The 15349-nt window shown below is 42.2% G+C and overlaps 1 protein-coding gene across 3 annotated transcripts in view; it reads right to left on the bottom strand.

Annotated features, from left to right (window-relative positions):
* Positions 1-627: 627 nt before the first annotated feature.
* Positions 628-15349, bottom strand: part of CFHR2 (complement factor H related 2) — a 40850-nt gene continuing 26128 nt past the window's right edge. For 2 of the 3 annotated variants that reach the window (XM_054037508.1, XM_054037510.1), the window contains exons 6-8: positions 12455-12655; positions 6266-6448; positions 628-1523 (exon numbers count right to left, since the gene is read on the bottom strand). In XM_054037508.1, the coding sequence (XP_053893483.1) occupies positions 1489-1523; positions 6266-6448; positions 12455-12655 (419 nt within the window). In that variant the 3' untranslated portion in view covers positions 628-1488. The remainder of the gene's footprint in view (positions 1524-6265; positions 6449-12454; positions 12656-15349) is intronic. The other variant, XM_054037509.1, reaches the window with a different exon arrangement.

The following is a 15349-nucleotide window of genomic DNA, read 5'->3' on the forward strand; positions in this document are numbered from 1 at the left end:
GTGCCTTCTTGCTCAACCTACTGGCTTTTGTGAATCCCAGTCTAAGGATACATGTGGTGCCCAGCTCCCATGTATGTACCCACATTAACTCAGCCCAACCTGGCACCTAAAAGTAGCCGGTGGTGCTGCAGCTCCAGCAATAGCTTGGGCTTGCCACCCAAGTAGGTAGCTGAGGGGCTGGTGGGGTTGTACTCACGGAAGCTAGGCTGAGCTGGTGCCTATGCGGTACTAGCTTGAGCACAGCTAGGGCAGGTATGTCTATGGAAGCAGGGAATCACACCTCCAAGCTCAAATATAGACGTACCCTAGGGTCACTGACTCTCCCCCTGCATTGAATAGGGAGCCTGAGTGACTAATTTGGACTGTGGATTCCACTAGGAGAATAAGTAACATAAGTGCTACAGGCAGTTTTGCAATAATGTGAAAAACTTCAACAGTCACATAATTTTGAGGAAGATACATGCACCGTTTTTTCAGCTTTTATAGTGTAAGTGTGCTTATTTGTGTATGCCACAGGTCCAGAATTTGATCCATTCCCTACATATAGCATCCCCTCAACATTCACTTTATCTTCATTTATTTGTCTGTGTGGATTCTGATAATGATTTGTCTCTGTTACAGCACTAGTCTGATTTCCAGTTTATTACATACAGTGGAAAATAGGAATAGACAATTTATTCACACACTGCCAAATGCATGTATTATGTTGATATTCAAATTAGCTGCAGGCTTTCATCTTTGTCTCCATTTTTCTACAAATCCTAAGATTCCTTCCCTCTTTACTTCAGATGATGGTGTTATGGTGTTAATAAAAAAAAAATGAAAAAGTCCAAATAACAGACTTTTTAAGAAGAGTGGTAAATTAATCATACAAATCTTTAATTTTAAAAGGGAAAAATAATTAAGACGCTATGAGTTTAAACTTGAACCAGAGAAGTCCATGTTTTCAGTACAACTGTGCTAAATGACAGGATCATTTTTTGGTTGCATGGCCTAAAACATTTGGAAGAATGATCGCTAATAGTGATGGGCAGAACTCAAAAAAGCCTCAATGCATATCCCAAACTTTCTGGTGTGGTGATTAGGCTAAAAATCTCTCAAGATTAATGTTTCTAATGAGACTTCCTAGAGTTCCTGATTTGGGCCAGAGGGAAATACTGCTGCTTTCTGTTTCAGGAAGCAGGAAGTGTGTAATTCAGGATGTGCAGATGTGTACAATTTCCCTTAAAGTTTCCTTTTCCAAATATCATAAAAAGCTGTAGTTTGATCTGAGTTTGAACTTATTTGCCCATCTGTTGTTACTATTTTATGAATGTATATTTTAAACCATTGTGACCAACGATAAAAAAGGTATTGAACTGATACATATAATCAATTTAAGCTAAAATACTGACAAAGGACATATTATGTGAACATTACAAATAACTGGTCAATGGATTTTGATCTTCAGATCCGTGTTAAAATTATCTGCTTGATGCTTCTTTTTATTCATCCTGAAGTACCTGTCAGAGAGAGAACAAACACTAGAAAAATCAGTTTAGTACATGTCAATTTTTTTAAACAAATATTACATACAAATCCCCTACGGACTGCACAGGAACAGAATATTGATTTCAACAGAATGGCATGAAACTCATACTGCATGGTTTTAACCTTTTTTGGAAAGTAAATGGGAACAAACTCCATCAAACATAATTGCATTTACCCCTGAACTGCAATGGTTCAACTACTTTTCATATTAAAAATGATTACTTATTTTGAAGTGGAACTTAAAAGTAGAACAGAAAACCATACATTGATTTACTACATATTACTGTATTTTATCAGGATCCATGGTGTAGTTATTAGCATTTGAAAGTGATGGAATTTTTGGAGCAGGGATCTTGAACCTGTTCGTTCCATGACTTCTTCCCAGCTGCTTCCAGCCAGCCTTCTTCATATGTATGCATGAATTATTTGCTTCTGTTCCCATAATGCTATAAAAGAGGTGGCATTTCTCACACTAGTTTACAAAAGGTGATGTGGGAATTGCCACAATCATATAGTCATCCTAATATGGGAGGACGATCAGCAATTATGATTCTTCTTTATCAGAAGACAGGAGAACTAGAACCATGTAAAACAAAATAGATTTTTCCATCAATAAATTTGATAGTATTGTTGTACTGGAGATAGAGTAGCTTGCAGTAAGCATGTCTGATCTATGGGCAGTCACAGACCTCAGTGAAACTGATGGGCATGATACTCATCTTTCATTCAGGTTAAATGAGGAAACAGTTACATGTCCCTTTGTCTAGTGATAGCTGACACAATGGAAACCACTGCCCATGGACTATACCATATGCAAGGTCCGGGAAAAGGCTAGAGCAATTCTGGTTGAGCGGTTTCTCTAGGGATTGACAATAGGAGGGCTGGGGATTAAATGAGAGAGGGATGGAGAGTGTGTGCATGGTGAAAAGGAATTAAAACAGCACCTAAAATAGGAGCTGGAGACTTTGCAAAAGGTATTGAAGCAACAGTGGGAGTTTTACCAGAAAGGACTGAGAGATGACATGCAGTCTAAGGCTATGTCTACACTAGTAGTTATGTTGGTAAAATTTTGTTGCTCAGGGGTGTGAAAAAATAGCCCCTGAGCACCATAACTTTTGCCGTCATAAGCGCACACATGCACAGCGCAATGTCAACGAGAGATCTCATTGAGATGGTTTGACTATGTCGACAGGAGAGCTCTCTCCCATAAGGGGCTCATCAATGAGGAAGACAGTGATAAAACATCACGTAATCACAACCTGCCTTCTTCAGAGACAGCTTCTCCACAGCTGTGATCAATAGAGCATTCATGCTGGACTCCCTACGTTTAAAGGAGAGGGTGTTGCTAGCAGGACATTATCCATGAGGGGCACTCAAATTTGGAATTCCCTCTCTACCTGAATTTTCTGACCTCCAGGATACACTGCACAGCTCATCCATTTTCTTGGACATTTGAGGAAGAGTAGAGATAGGGACGGAATGAGACTTTGAGGCAGGGTTTGGGTGTATGGCTGAATTTTGTTATGGAGTTTGATGACTTGATTTTACACATGATATCTTAATTGAGGTTCAAGCACCCAGAGCTACCACACAATCTGTGCAAGCCACTCATGGAGGAAGGGGAAGCAGAGAGGCAAGGGGGAGCCATGGCTTTAATCCAGCTTGCAACATCCAGAAGTGTTGACCAGGCATCAACAAAGGAACATGCTGCACTATCCCCAAATATGGTATAATGCATACACAACTTCTGCCTGGTAGGAAGCTGGGGGAAAGATAGGATTTCATGGGGCACAATTGCTCCCTGGACCACTTTGCCTCCACACTATCCCCAACACAGACCAGACCAGTGGCTAAATGTCACAATTTGGCCATATCAGGTGGAGCTAGTAGTGAAATCTTTTATTAAGTTTGCCCAGTACCATGCATGATAAAATCCCATTTTCAATTTCGTGTAACTTTGTTAGACTTTAACTGTTTGGATTGAAGGTTTCCATGTCTGGTGTCTGCCTGAGCATAATTTTTTGTTTTGTTTTGAAAAGTTTAAGCTGAAATGGTTTAGCTGTTTCAGAGACTCATGTTTGGGTAAAATATTGTTTTCATGGAGTCATAGAATATCAGGGTTGGAAGGGACCTCAGGAGGTCATTTAGTCCAACCCCCTGGCTCAAAGCAGGACCAACCCCAATTAAATCATCCCAGCCAGGGCTTTGTCAAGCCTGACCTTAAAAATTTCAAAGGAAGGAGATTCCACCACCTCCCTAGGCAACTCATTCCAGTGCTTCACCACCCTCCTAGTGAAAACGTTTTTCCTAATTTCCAACCTAAACTTCCCCCACTGCAACTTGAAACCATTACTCCTTGTTCTATCATCTGGTACCACTGAGAACAGCCTAGACCTATCCTCTTTGGAACCCCCTTTCAGGTAGTTGAAAGCAGCTATCAAATCCCTCCTCATTCTTCTCTTCTGCAGACTAAATAATCCCAGTTCCCTCAGCTTCATGTGCTCCAGCCCCCTAATCATTTTCGTTGTCCTCCGCTGGACTCTTTCCAAATTTTTCCACATCCTTCTTGTAGTGTGGGGCCCAAAACTGGACACAGTACTCCAGATGAGGCCTCACCAATGCCGAATAGAGGGGAATGATCACATCCCTCGATCTGCTGACAATGTTCCTTATACAGCCCAAAATGCCGTTAGCCTTCTTGGCAACAAGGGCACACTGTTCACTCATATCCAGCTTCTCGTCCACTGTAACCCTTAGGTCCTTTTCTGCAGAACTGCTGCCTAGCCACTCGGTCCCTAGTCTGTAGCAGTGAATGGGATTCTTCCTTCCTAAGTGCAGGACTCTGCACTTGTCCTTATTGAACCTCATCAGATTTCTTTTGGTCCAATCCTCTAATTTGTCTAGATCCCTCTGTATCCTTTCCCTACCCTCCAGCGTATCTACTACTCCTCCCAGTTTAGTGTCATCTGCAAACCTGATGAGGGTGCAATCCACACCATCCTCCAGATCATTAATGAAGATATTGAACAAAACCGGCCCCAGGACCGACCCTTGGGGCCCTCCGCTTGATACCGGCTGCCAACTAGACATGGAGCCATTGATCACTACCGGTTGAGCCCAATGATCTAGCCAGCTTTCTATCCAGCTTATAGTCCATTCATCCAGTCCATACTTCTTTAACTTGCTGGCAGGAATACTGTGGGAGACCGTATCAAAAGCTTTGCTAAAGTCAAGGAATAACATGGCCACTGCTTTCCCCTCATCCACAGAGACAGTTATCTCATCATAGAAGGCAATTAGATTAGTCAGGCATGACATGCCGTTGGTGAATCCATGCTGACTGTTCCTGATCACTTTCTTCTCCTCAAAGTGCTTCAAAATTGATTCCTTAAGGACCTGCTCCATGATTTTTCCAGGGACTGAAGTGAGGCTGACTGGCCTGTAGTTCCCCTGATCCTCCTTCTTCCCTTTTTTAAAGATGCGCACCACATTAGCCTTTTTCCAGTCATCTGGGACCTCACCCAATCGCCATGAGTTTTCAAAGAAAATGGCCAATGGCTCTGTAATCACAACTGCCAACTCCTTTAGCACCCTCGGATGCAGTGCATCCGTCCCCTTGGACTTGTGCTCATCCAGCTCTTCTAAATAGTCCTGAACCTCTTCTTTCTCCACAGAAGGCTGGTCACTTCCTCCCCATACTGTGCTGCCCAGTGCAGTAGTCTGGGAGCTGACCTTGTTTGTGAGGACAGAGGCAAAAAAAGCATTGAGTACATTAGCTTTTTCCACATCCTCTGTCACTAGATTGCCTCCCGCATTCAGTTTTGTCCATGTTAAGTTATTGTTACAGTTGTTTTGCTGAGAACCTCTAGCATCTCCATGGTTTGGAGCAAGAACTCAGAATTTGGCTGTGGTGTCCACCTGGTGTCAAAGATAGGCCTTTTGCTGTCTTCAGAAAATGCACCCAAATTTGGCCAAGATATAAACCTAGGAAAATCACAGTTTGTACATGCTTGGAGCTTGATTATTCTCTGAAGATTCCATCTGTACTGAACACGCTCAATCCCAAGGTGGCAGAGGCTGAGCAGGACTTTCCTTGCAATTGCCTCTCCTGGCTCCTACAGGTCACATTCATGCCAGGCACTGAGACTGTGCATATGTCTACATTAGAGATGGAATGTGTAAATTCCAGCATGAAGAGACATAGCTGCTTTAGCTCTGATCAAACTAGCACACTAAAAATATAAGTACAGCTATGGTAATGCTAGTGGATAGCCACCTTAGTACGTATCTATGATCTTGGACAGGATTGTATGTAGGGAGGCTAGCCCCTCCTACTGCTCAGTACTGAGAGGTGGGAATAAGGGAACAAGGAAGACTATGGAGTTGGGATAAGGAAGAACAGGGTTGGGCAGAGGGGTTGGGGACTATTATTATATTAAACCCAGAAAGATACGCTCAGCTCTTTACAGAAGACAAAGAAATTCCTGTTTCAAGGAGTTTACAATCTAACTTTTAGAAATGACACAACAAATGGGGTGATAAACAGAAGGGAGGAGCTGGGTGAAGAAGTTTGAGGGTCACTGCAATACAATCACACAGTTACTCGGGTCAGAAATGTGCATTTTCATGACAAGTCACCTTCTAGAATTGGTATTTTTCAATTTATCTTAGGAAAATGATAATCGTAACATGTCTATGTTTTTTAACCGCTCATTAGAACATAAATGCTGCTTACTTTTAAAGATACATCTTGGAGTAGGGGACCAGTCATTCTTTGTGCATGTGGCTTTGGTTTTCATATTTTCAGGGCTATATTCACGATCACACACATATGAAATTTCATCACCTTCTTTGTAGGTTCTTTTCCAATAGCTATCTAGAAATCTACCATTTTCCAAATGATCCAGAGAACACTTTCCTAAAAAAAAAAAAAAAAATTACCAAATGGAAGTCAGCCATTTAACAAAGAAAAAAACAAACAAAAAACCAAACAACCCACCCTCTTTAAAATTAGCTATTCAATTGAAAAAAAAATCTTTCAAATAAAATGTTTTTGCTACACAGTACTGCAGCAATTTATACTGAAAAGACCTTTATTTTCAAACATGAATCAAAGATTTTGATTTTTTCACTGCCCTGCTCCTTGTTACACCCCCCGTGTACAGCTGTAAACAATTACACAAGATGCAAGACAGTAAAGAATCAGGTCATATGGGCCAGATGCTCAGCTGGTGTGAAACAGCAATCTCCAGTAACCTCAATGGAGCTACACTGATTTACACTAGCCAAATGTCTTGCCCAATGTGCCTCTTAAGTAGTGGTGTCTGCACAGATTCATTTACAGCATTAACCTTCAGAAGTCTTTATCATATTTGTTATATCATATTATTCCCTCAAGTTATGTTAGTTATAGGTATCACTATGCTACTAATTGAATTTGAATATTAAAACAAAAAAGCATCTTTACAGAATCCAACTGATACAACTACTGAATCTCCATCATGTAAGGAAATAGATATCATTGTTCTTGATTGGGTTCGTCTTCAGGCTTGGGCACCAGCTGAAAAGTTCTGTCAATCCAAAATAAAAAACCAAGAAGTCAGATGTAATGGGATTGTTTAAATCATGCCATTGTAATGGAACACTGCTTTGGAAAACACATCAACAGTCCAGGATAAACAGGTTGACAGGAGAGGGCCAACAGCCAAAGGAAGTATCTCTCAATTCCTTCTCGTTGTGCTTAGTCTCTGGAGAAGTGTGATGAAGTGATGGTGGTGAAGTGTAAAGGTAACTGTGTTAAGCCTTCCAAACTAAATTCACAATGTTGGTGTTTGATGGTGTTTGATTCTCTGGGAGCTCTTCCATTTCTCACTCATCAGTTACTACCTAAGGATGAAACTCTGAGCCTGGTGAACTCAATGCAAGTTTTGCCATTGATCTCAGTGGAGGCAGGATTTTCCCCCCAAGGCCTTAAGGCCTCATGGTAAATTACTGTGCATCCCATTACCACTAACTCAGCCTACGCCAGGAGTTTTGCTACAGAGCAAGATAAGTTGCTTCCTCCTGCCCAGGGCTAAAGATGCTGTTTCTACAACTCTCTATGCCCCAACAACCTGAAAGCAAAGAACAAGGTCCAGGACCAAAATTCGGTTTCCCTGAATATTTTCTTAACCTTTATTTTCCACCCACTTCCATTAGCCACAAATGCCAGGAAAGTGTGACTGGCAATTACAGTGTGAGTGAAGGTATGAGGTGCTTGTGACTTTATACTTTGTCAGGACAGGGCCTGCACTGGAAAGCCTTCCACTTTGTGTACCAGCCATCCTTCTGCTTCAAATCCCTCCATGAAAATAACTTGCTACATGAGTCTCTGAGCCTACTGACCTTGTACTGGATTTGCCATTCTGAGTTATATGTTGGTCTGAATTCTACTGAAAGGCCTTGGGAAAGTTGTCCCCCACCCCGCCCCCAATTCCCAAAGTGTAGAATAAAAATTTTCAAACACCAAGACCTGAAAAATGGAAAGAATGGATAAATAAATAAAACCAGACCAAAAAACAACCCCAAAACCCATTCATTATATTCCTGCCACTTCTAACTTGAAAACCGAATAAGCTGCAAACTAAAAGGTTCATACATAGGCAGATACTCATACATCCTCATCATTAGGGATTAGAATTTCAGTTTTCAGACTAAAATGTTGTTAACAATCTTGCTGTTATTGACTGTGTCCCCACCAGCCAGACCACCCTGTAAAAGTTTAACAATGGGGGGCATAAAATTGTACTTTCTAGTTTCTTAGCACTTGTAGTTTTAACAACTACTGAACTGCATTCTAAACTTTTAGGAGTGTGGGGAGAAGTGAGGTGGAGTCATGTGGAAGCATTGAACTGTGCAGCTTCCAAAAAACAGGACCAGAAACTCTCTGGGTACATCTACACTTTGAGTGGAAGCCTGTGGCAGCAAGCCTCCAAACCTGGGTCAACAGACTCAGGCTCATACTACCGCACTAAAAATAACTGTGTATATACTGTGGCTCAAGCTGGAGCTTAGGTTCTGATGGCTTGAGAGAGGGTGGGCTTCAGAGCCCAAGCTCCAGCCTGAGCTGCAATGTCTATACAGACATTTTTATCATGGTAGTGTAAACTCCACGAGCCCAAGTCTCTTGCCACAGACTTGGAGGTTCTCTGCCATGGACGGTGTAGATATACATTCTGAGGCTCATCAAACAGGGCTGGCTGAGAGTAAGATATTCTTAGGTGCTCCATGAAAAACTCTGCATAACAGATGGAGAAGACTTGTAGTTTTTTTCAGCTGGCTCTCAAAACTTTCCACTTAAAGTTGTAAGAATCTGACTTTGTAAAAAGCTTTGTGCACTAGGCTAAGAAAGCCTGGGTATTGCCTAAAGACCTTGTGTAACAGTTGTGATTCTTTTAGGAAGCTCCACTCCCCGACCTCCCAATTAGTTTCACCTTCCCTGCCCCCCCCCCCCCCCCCCACACACACACACACACCAGACCAAGTCTACTGGTACCCAGCCCCTATATATTATTTGTGTGTGTGTTTCAAGAAGTTGTTAGAAAATATTTGCGCCAGTAGAGTAGAGGTGTGCAAGAGGTGGGGGAACAAGATTTCCTTTACTTTAGATTGTAACAACATATGCAACAATTCACAATGCACCCGATGGCTTTTTCCAAGTCCTCTGTGTTGAGAAATACTGGCCTTATATTTAGGGCACAAGAGCTGGACTGGAGGACAGGGAGTAATGAGGCTACAGCCCCAGGCCTCTGCTTTCCTGGGGAGCTGCTGCTTCTTGAAATATACACTATACAGTGGAGAATTTAAAAACATTTATGCTAACACTAAAACAAAACCAAAAAAACAACTAAATTTATGCTATTGATTTTGTCCCAGTTTAAGCTTTTACAGTCGAAGTTTAATTTTTTTTTCCAGACTTTTGTGTTGTTGGTTTTGAGGGTGTGATTTGGCATCACAGTGAGTTGCCAGGTGCTAATGACAGCACTGCAATATTGTTTTAACCTTGCTTCAATGAGATGTCCAGTCAACAATTTCCAAGCAGAGCAGGGGAAAAAAAATTAGAAAGAGAAAATTGTAAGCAAGTTACTCCAATGTACTATTTCTCTGCTAGTACTGCTTCAGGACCATCTTCCAATACATCTGCTAGTCTATAAGGTGCCACAGGACTCGTTTTACAGATCCAGACTAACACAGCTACCCCTCTGTTTTGTGTGAAAACTCTTTTCATCGCCTGACAATCTTACCACCTTGGTAACCCCAGGCTTTACTGACTGAAAAAAAGAAGAGGAGAAGACTCGTTCTCATGAAAACAGTGTGGAACATTCCAATGCCACAGTTTCATGTCTCACATGTTCACAAGACAAGAATCATATTAACAAAGAGATGGTATAGCTGCTTCTAACACAAACTGTTTACTGGAAGGACACTTTAAGGCATATTGTGACAGTTATTATGCTTTTCGCTAAATGTGGTTTAGCATTTAGAGGAAAGGAGGAAGAGGCTCTCCTCAGAATGGAAACTATCTAGGTATTCTTGAAGCCATCATCAAATTTGAGCAGTTTGAATTGGAATTTGGTGGGGGAGCATGGACTGTTAAAGCAGGGATAAGGGAGAGACAAGACAAAACTGGGCGGGGGGGAATCAAATCAGTATCTTAGATGTCTGTATACTAATGCGAGACGTATGGGGAATAAGCAGGAAGAACTCAAAATGCTAGTAAATAAACATAACTATGACATAGTTGGCATCACAGATCTTGGTGGGATAATACACATGACTGGAATATTGGTATAGAAGGGTACAGCTTGCTCAGGAAAGACAGGCAGGGAAAAAAGGGAGGAGCTGTTGCCTTATATTAAAAATGTATGCACTTGGACTGTGGTTGAGATGGAAATAGGAGACCGACTTGTTGAAAGTCTCTGGGTAAGGATAAAATGGGTAAATAACAAGGGTGATGTCATGGTAGGGGTCATGAAATGGTAGAGTTCAAGAAGGCAGACTTTAGCAAACTAAGGCCTGGTCTACACTAGGGGGAGGGATCGACCTAAGATACACAACTTCAGCTACGAGAATAGCGTAGCTGAAATCGACGTATTTTAGATCGACTTAGAATCACCTACTTTGCGTCCTCGCAGCGCGGGATTGACGGCCACCGTTCCCCCGTCGACTCCGCTTCCGCCTCTCACTGTGGTGGAGTTCCGGAGTCAACAGCAGAGTGATCGGAGATCGATTTATCGCATCTACACTAGACACGATAAACCAATCCTTGATAGATCGATCACTACCCACCGATCCGGCAGGTAGTGTAGACGTACCCTCAGGGAGTTGGTAGGTAAGATCCCATGGGAAGTAAGTCTAAGGGGAAAAACTGTTGCAAAAAAGCCAACATCATTCTGGGATGTATTAGCAGGCATGTTGTAAGTAAGACATGAGAAGTAATTCTTCTGCTCTACTCAGCACTGATTAGGACTCAACTGGAGTATTGTGTCCAGTTCTGGGTGCCACATTTCAGGAAAGATACTGACTAATTAGAAAAAATCCAGAGAAGAGCTCTATCCTGTTGTGTGAATGTTGGCAAGTTATTACATCTTTCTGTGACTTTTCCCTCCAACTTTTGCCTGTTTTGTTTACTTAGATTGCAAGCTCTCTGAGGGAAGGACTCTCTTTTTACTGTGTTAGTAGAAAATGATGGGGGCCCAACCTTAGTTGTACCTCTTGTCACTAGTGGAATACAACCAAATATTAATAATAATAATTTCCAGGAAAAATGAAAATTATTTCTGTATTATTTTATGTGTGTACATGAAGTACTATATGCAATTGTTCATTATGATATTAATAGTTGATGTTTTCACGTAAAGAACATAATTTATGATCTTATGTAAGACTTAGAATTAGGCCATGTTTATGCACTAGTTATGTATCTAATATTATTTATCTAGTTAGAAGTACAGATATTATTTGCACGATATTGATGTAGCAAAACATTTTCCAAAAGAGCCTATGTCCTATTGCAATCTTTGATCTGCTTTGTATGGCAAGAGTGTTGCAAACCAGCCTTAGCATATGTCAGGATCACCAGCTGTAGGCCTCCACATCCACATTATCTGGGAGTGGCACTCCACCCTCTTGACCACCAAAGAGCAAGCCTCAAAAAGGCAAAGCATATGCAGCCTAAAATAGTGACCTCCAGGGCAAGCTGCAAAAGCCATCTAAGAAACAATACATTCACACACAGAAGGAAGAGACTCTGTGCACATGCAAGCAATGACACAAAAGGAAAGAATCCCTATAGGTCTGTCACCCTCACAGATAGTTTCCTTACAATTGAGCATCCTGAAGAAAACAATCACTTGAGCCTGTCTTCCTCAAGAAAATTTCACAACCCAAGATACCCCTCCCCATAGGTCTCTCCACATATTGGTTATTGATCTTTGTTCACCCTGTCTAAACTTACTAGACACCAACACCGCCTGCTAACGCACTCAGTGTCAGCAGGATACCATGTCCTAACCCACCCCTTGCAACAGGGATAGAAATGCTGGTGGAGGGATTAGCAACGAGGAGGAAGGAAAAGGAGAAAAAAGAACAAAAAACAAACAACCCCTCTGCAAATCCTACAACCTGTTTATTGAAGGCCTGTTCCCACTTCTTGCTCCTTCTAATGCTGCTGCTGCCTCATGTGAGGGAGAATCCTTTTATGGAGACACTCATGTCCTTGGATGATAGTCTTGGCTGGGGGAGTGCAGGGGATGGAAAGGAGCAGCAATGTAGTAACACCCATTCTCTCCCCCTCCCCCCCATGAGGCTGTTGCTCTATATATTTATTAGTATTTATAGTACAATAGAATTTTTAAGGAAATAATAAAAATGTATATTTACTTACTAAGGCATTTTGGCATTGGATCCCAGCCCTCTTTAGTACATCGACTTAGAGTCCACCTCTCCTCGTTTTTAGATACGTATCCATTAAAACATCTGTAGTAAACAGACGAGCCTAAGCGTGCTGGAAAGGCTTGTTCTTTGTAGTTTTGATAAAACCCAGATAATTCTCCATTTTCTAGATGTGGGTCGTCACAGGGTCTCACTTTTAAAAAAGTTTAAAATGTACAATATTACAAGGAACATGAAAGAAATATTTAATTTGCTAAGTTCTGTATGTTTACTCACCAGTTCTCCCCTCAGCTTTAGTACTACATTATTTGAAAGTTTGAAAGTGAGTGAGTTTGTTATTTCAATTACTGGGTCAGTTAGGATTGTGTGCCCGGGGATTGTTAGAGGTTTTGTTCCCTGGATCATCCTTGATCATCTTTGATCAGCCTCAATCAGCCTTGTGATCACCCTACCCCTGTGTGATTAACGAGGGGGTAGGGCTGACTTAGGAGAGAAGGCCTTAAAAGCCAGAGACTAAGTGACCAAGGGGAGCTAGCGACCAGGGGACCGCAAACAGGGGAGTTTGAGAGGGAGCTTGTAAGAGGGATCCATAATATATTTGCTATGTTTAGGAAGGGTTGCATCACTAGTGCCAACACTGCTCCTGTCTCCTCCATCTGCGCCTGTATCCAGATAGACAACCTAACCATGGATGCCTCTACCCAGATCCTGGTGTGGAATTGCATTTCCCACTCACAGAAAGCCAGGCTGGGGGGAAAGGTGTGAAAGGTGCCTGCTGGTGGAATCTCTCAGGAAGCCGGAGGGAGAGCTACAGGAGGAGGTGGCCAGGCTGAGGAGCATCTGTACCCATGAGGAATTCCTTGTGAGTATTCACCTGGAAACATCCGAGGCTGAGGAAGCTATCCAGCTACAGAGCATTGCTGTCATACCACCGAAGGAGAAGGATCTGGCTCTGTCACAGGGATGACACTGGCTGCTGGTTACTTCTGGCAGCAGGCAGTGTTCCACCCCTACTCCCAACCCACCCATCATGGTGATGGAAAACAGATATGCTGCCCTTGCAAAGAGCAATGAGGAATCACCCCCAAAGATGGAGGAGAAGTCATGTTCCCTCAAGGCTGAGAGGATCATAGCCACCACTCTCAGGATGAAACGCAGGGTAATGGTGGTTGGTGACTCTCTTCTGAGGGGGCCGGAGGCACCCACCTTACGCCCTGACATGGCATTCCGGGAAGTTATATTATATTATATTATATTATATTATATTATATTATATTATATTATATTATATTATATTCCGGGAGGCCCATATCTGAGATGTTAGGGAGGGATTTTTGAGGATGATCTGGCCCTCTGACTACTACCCCGTGCTACTCATCCATGTGGGCACGTATGATACTGCAAAGTAACACCCTCAGCAGATCAGAAAGTGACTTCAGGGAGTAAGGGTGAAAGAGCTGGGAGCACAGGTGGTATTCTCTTCCATCCTTCCGGTCAAGGGTAAGGGCCCAGGTAGAGACACACACATACTGGAGGTGAATGCCTAGCTGTGAAGATGTTGTCGCCAGGAGTGCTTCGGCTTCCTTGACCACGGGATGCTGTTCAAGGAAGAAGGACTGCAAAGAAGATATGGGGTCCACCTATCGAGGAAGGGGAAGAGCATATTTGGATACAGGCTGGCTAACCTTGTGAGGAGGGCTTTAAACTAAGTGCGAAGGGGGCAGGTGATCAAAGCCCAGAGGTAAGTAAAAAACATGGAGACTTGGAAGAAGGGTTGGAATTTGGGGGAAGCATGGGTTGTTACAGCAGGGATAAAGGAGAGACAAGACAGAATAGGGGAAGGGAATCAAATCCATATCTTAGATGTCTGTATACTAATGAAAGACATGTAGGAAATAAGCAGGAAGAACTCAAAATGCAAGTAAATAAACACAACTATGACAGGTGGCATCACAGAAACTTGGTGGGATAATACACATGACTGGAATATTGGTATAGAAGGGTACAGCTTGCTCAGGAAAGACAGGCAGGGAAAAAAGGGAGGAGCTGTTGCCTTTTATATTAAAAATGTATACACTTGGACTGAGGTTAAGATGGAACTAGGAGACAGATTTGTTGAAAGTCTCTGGGTAAGGATAAAAGGGGTAAATAACAAGGGTGATGTCATGGTAGGGGTCTACTACAGACCAGCTAGCCAGGAAGAAGAGGTGGATGAGGCTTTTTTTAAACAACTAACAAAATCATCCAAAGCACAGGACTTGGTAGTGATGGGGGACTTCAACTACTCAGACATCTGTTGGAAAAATAACACAGCAAGGCACAGATTATCCAATAAATTCTTGGAATGTATTGGAGACAATTTGTATTTCAGAAGGTGGAGAAAGCTACTAGGGGAGAGGCTGTTCTAGATTTGATTTTGACAAATAGGGAGGAACTGGCTGAGAATTTGAAAGTGGAAGGCAACTTGGGTGAAAGTGGTCATGAAATGATAGAGTTCATGATTCTAAGGAATGGTAGGAGGGAGAACAGCAAAATAAAGACAATGGATTTCAAGAAGGCAGACTTTAGCAAACTCAGGGAGTTGTTAGGTAAGATCCCATGGGAAGCAAGTCTAAGGGGAAAAACAATTGAAGACAGTTGGCAGTTTTTCAAAGAGACATTATTCAGGGCATAAGAGCAAACTGTCCCATTGCATAGAAAAGATAGGAAGCATGGCAGGAAACCACCAATAATCTAAAAATCAAAAGGAAGTCCTACAAAAAGTGCAAACCAGGTCAAATTTCAAAGGTAGAATATAAACAAATAACGCAAGTATGTAGGGACAAAATTAGAAAGGCGAAGGCACAAAATGAGATCAAACTACCTAGAGGCATAAAGGGTAACAAGA

Source organism: Malaclemys terrapin, chromosome 8 (assembly GCF_027887155.1).
Source record: "Malaclemys terrapin pileata isolate rMalTer1 chromosome 8, rMalTer1.hap1, whole genome shotgun sequence".
Classification (NCBI taxonomy): domain Eukaryota; kingdom Metazoa; phylum Chordata; order Testudines; family Emydidae; genus Malaclemys; species Malaclemys terrapin.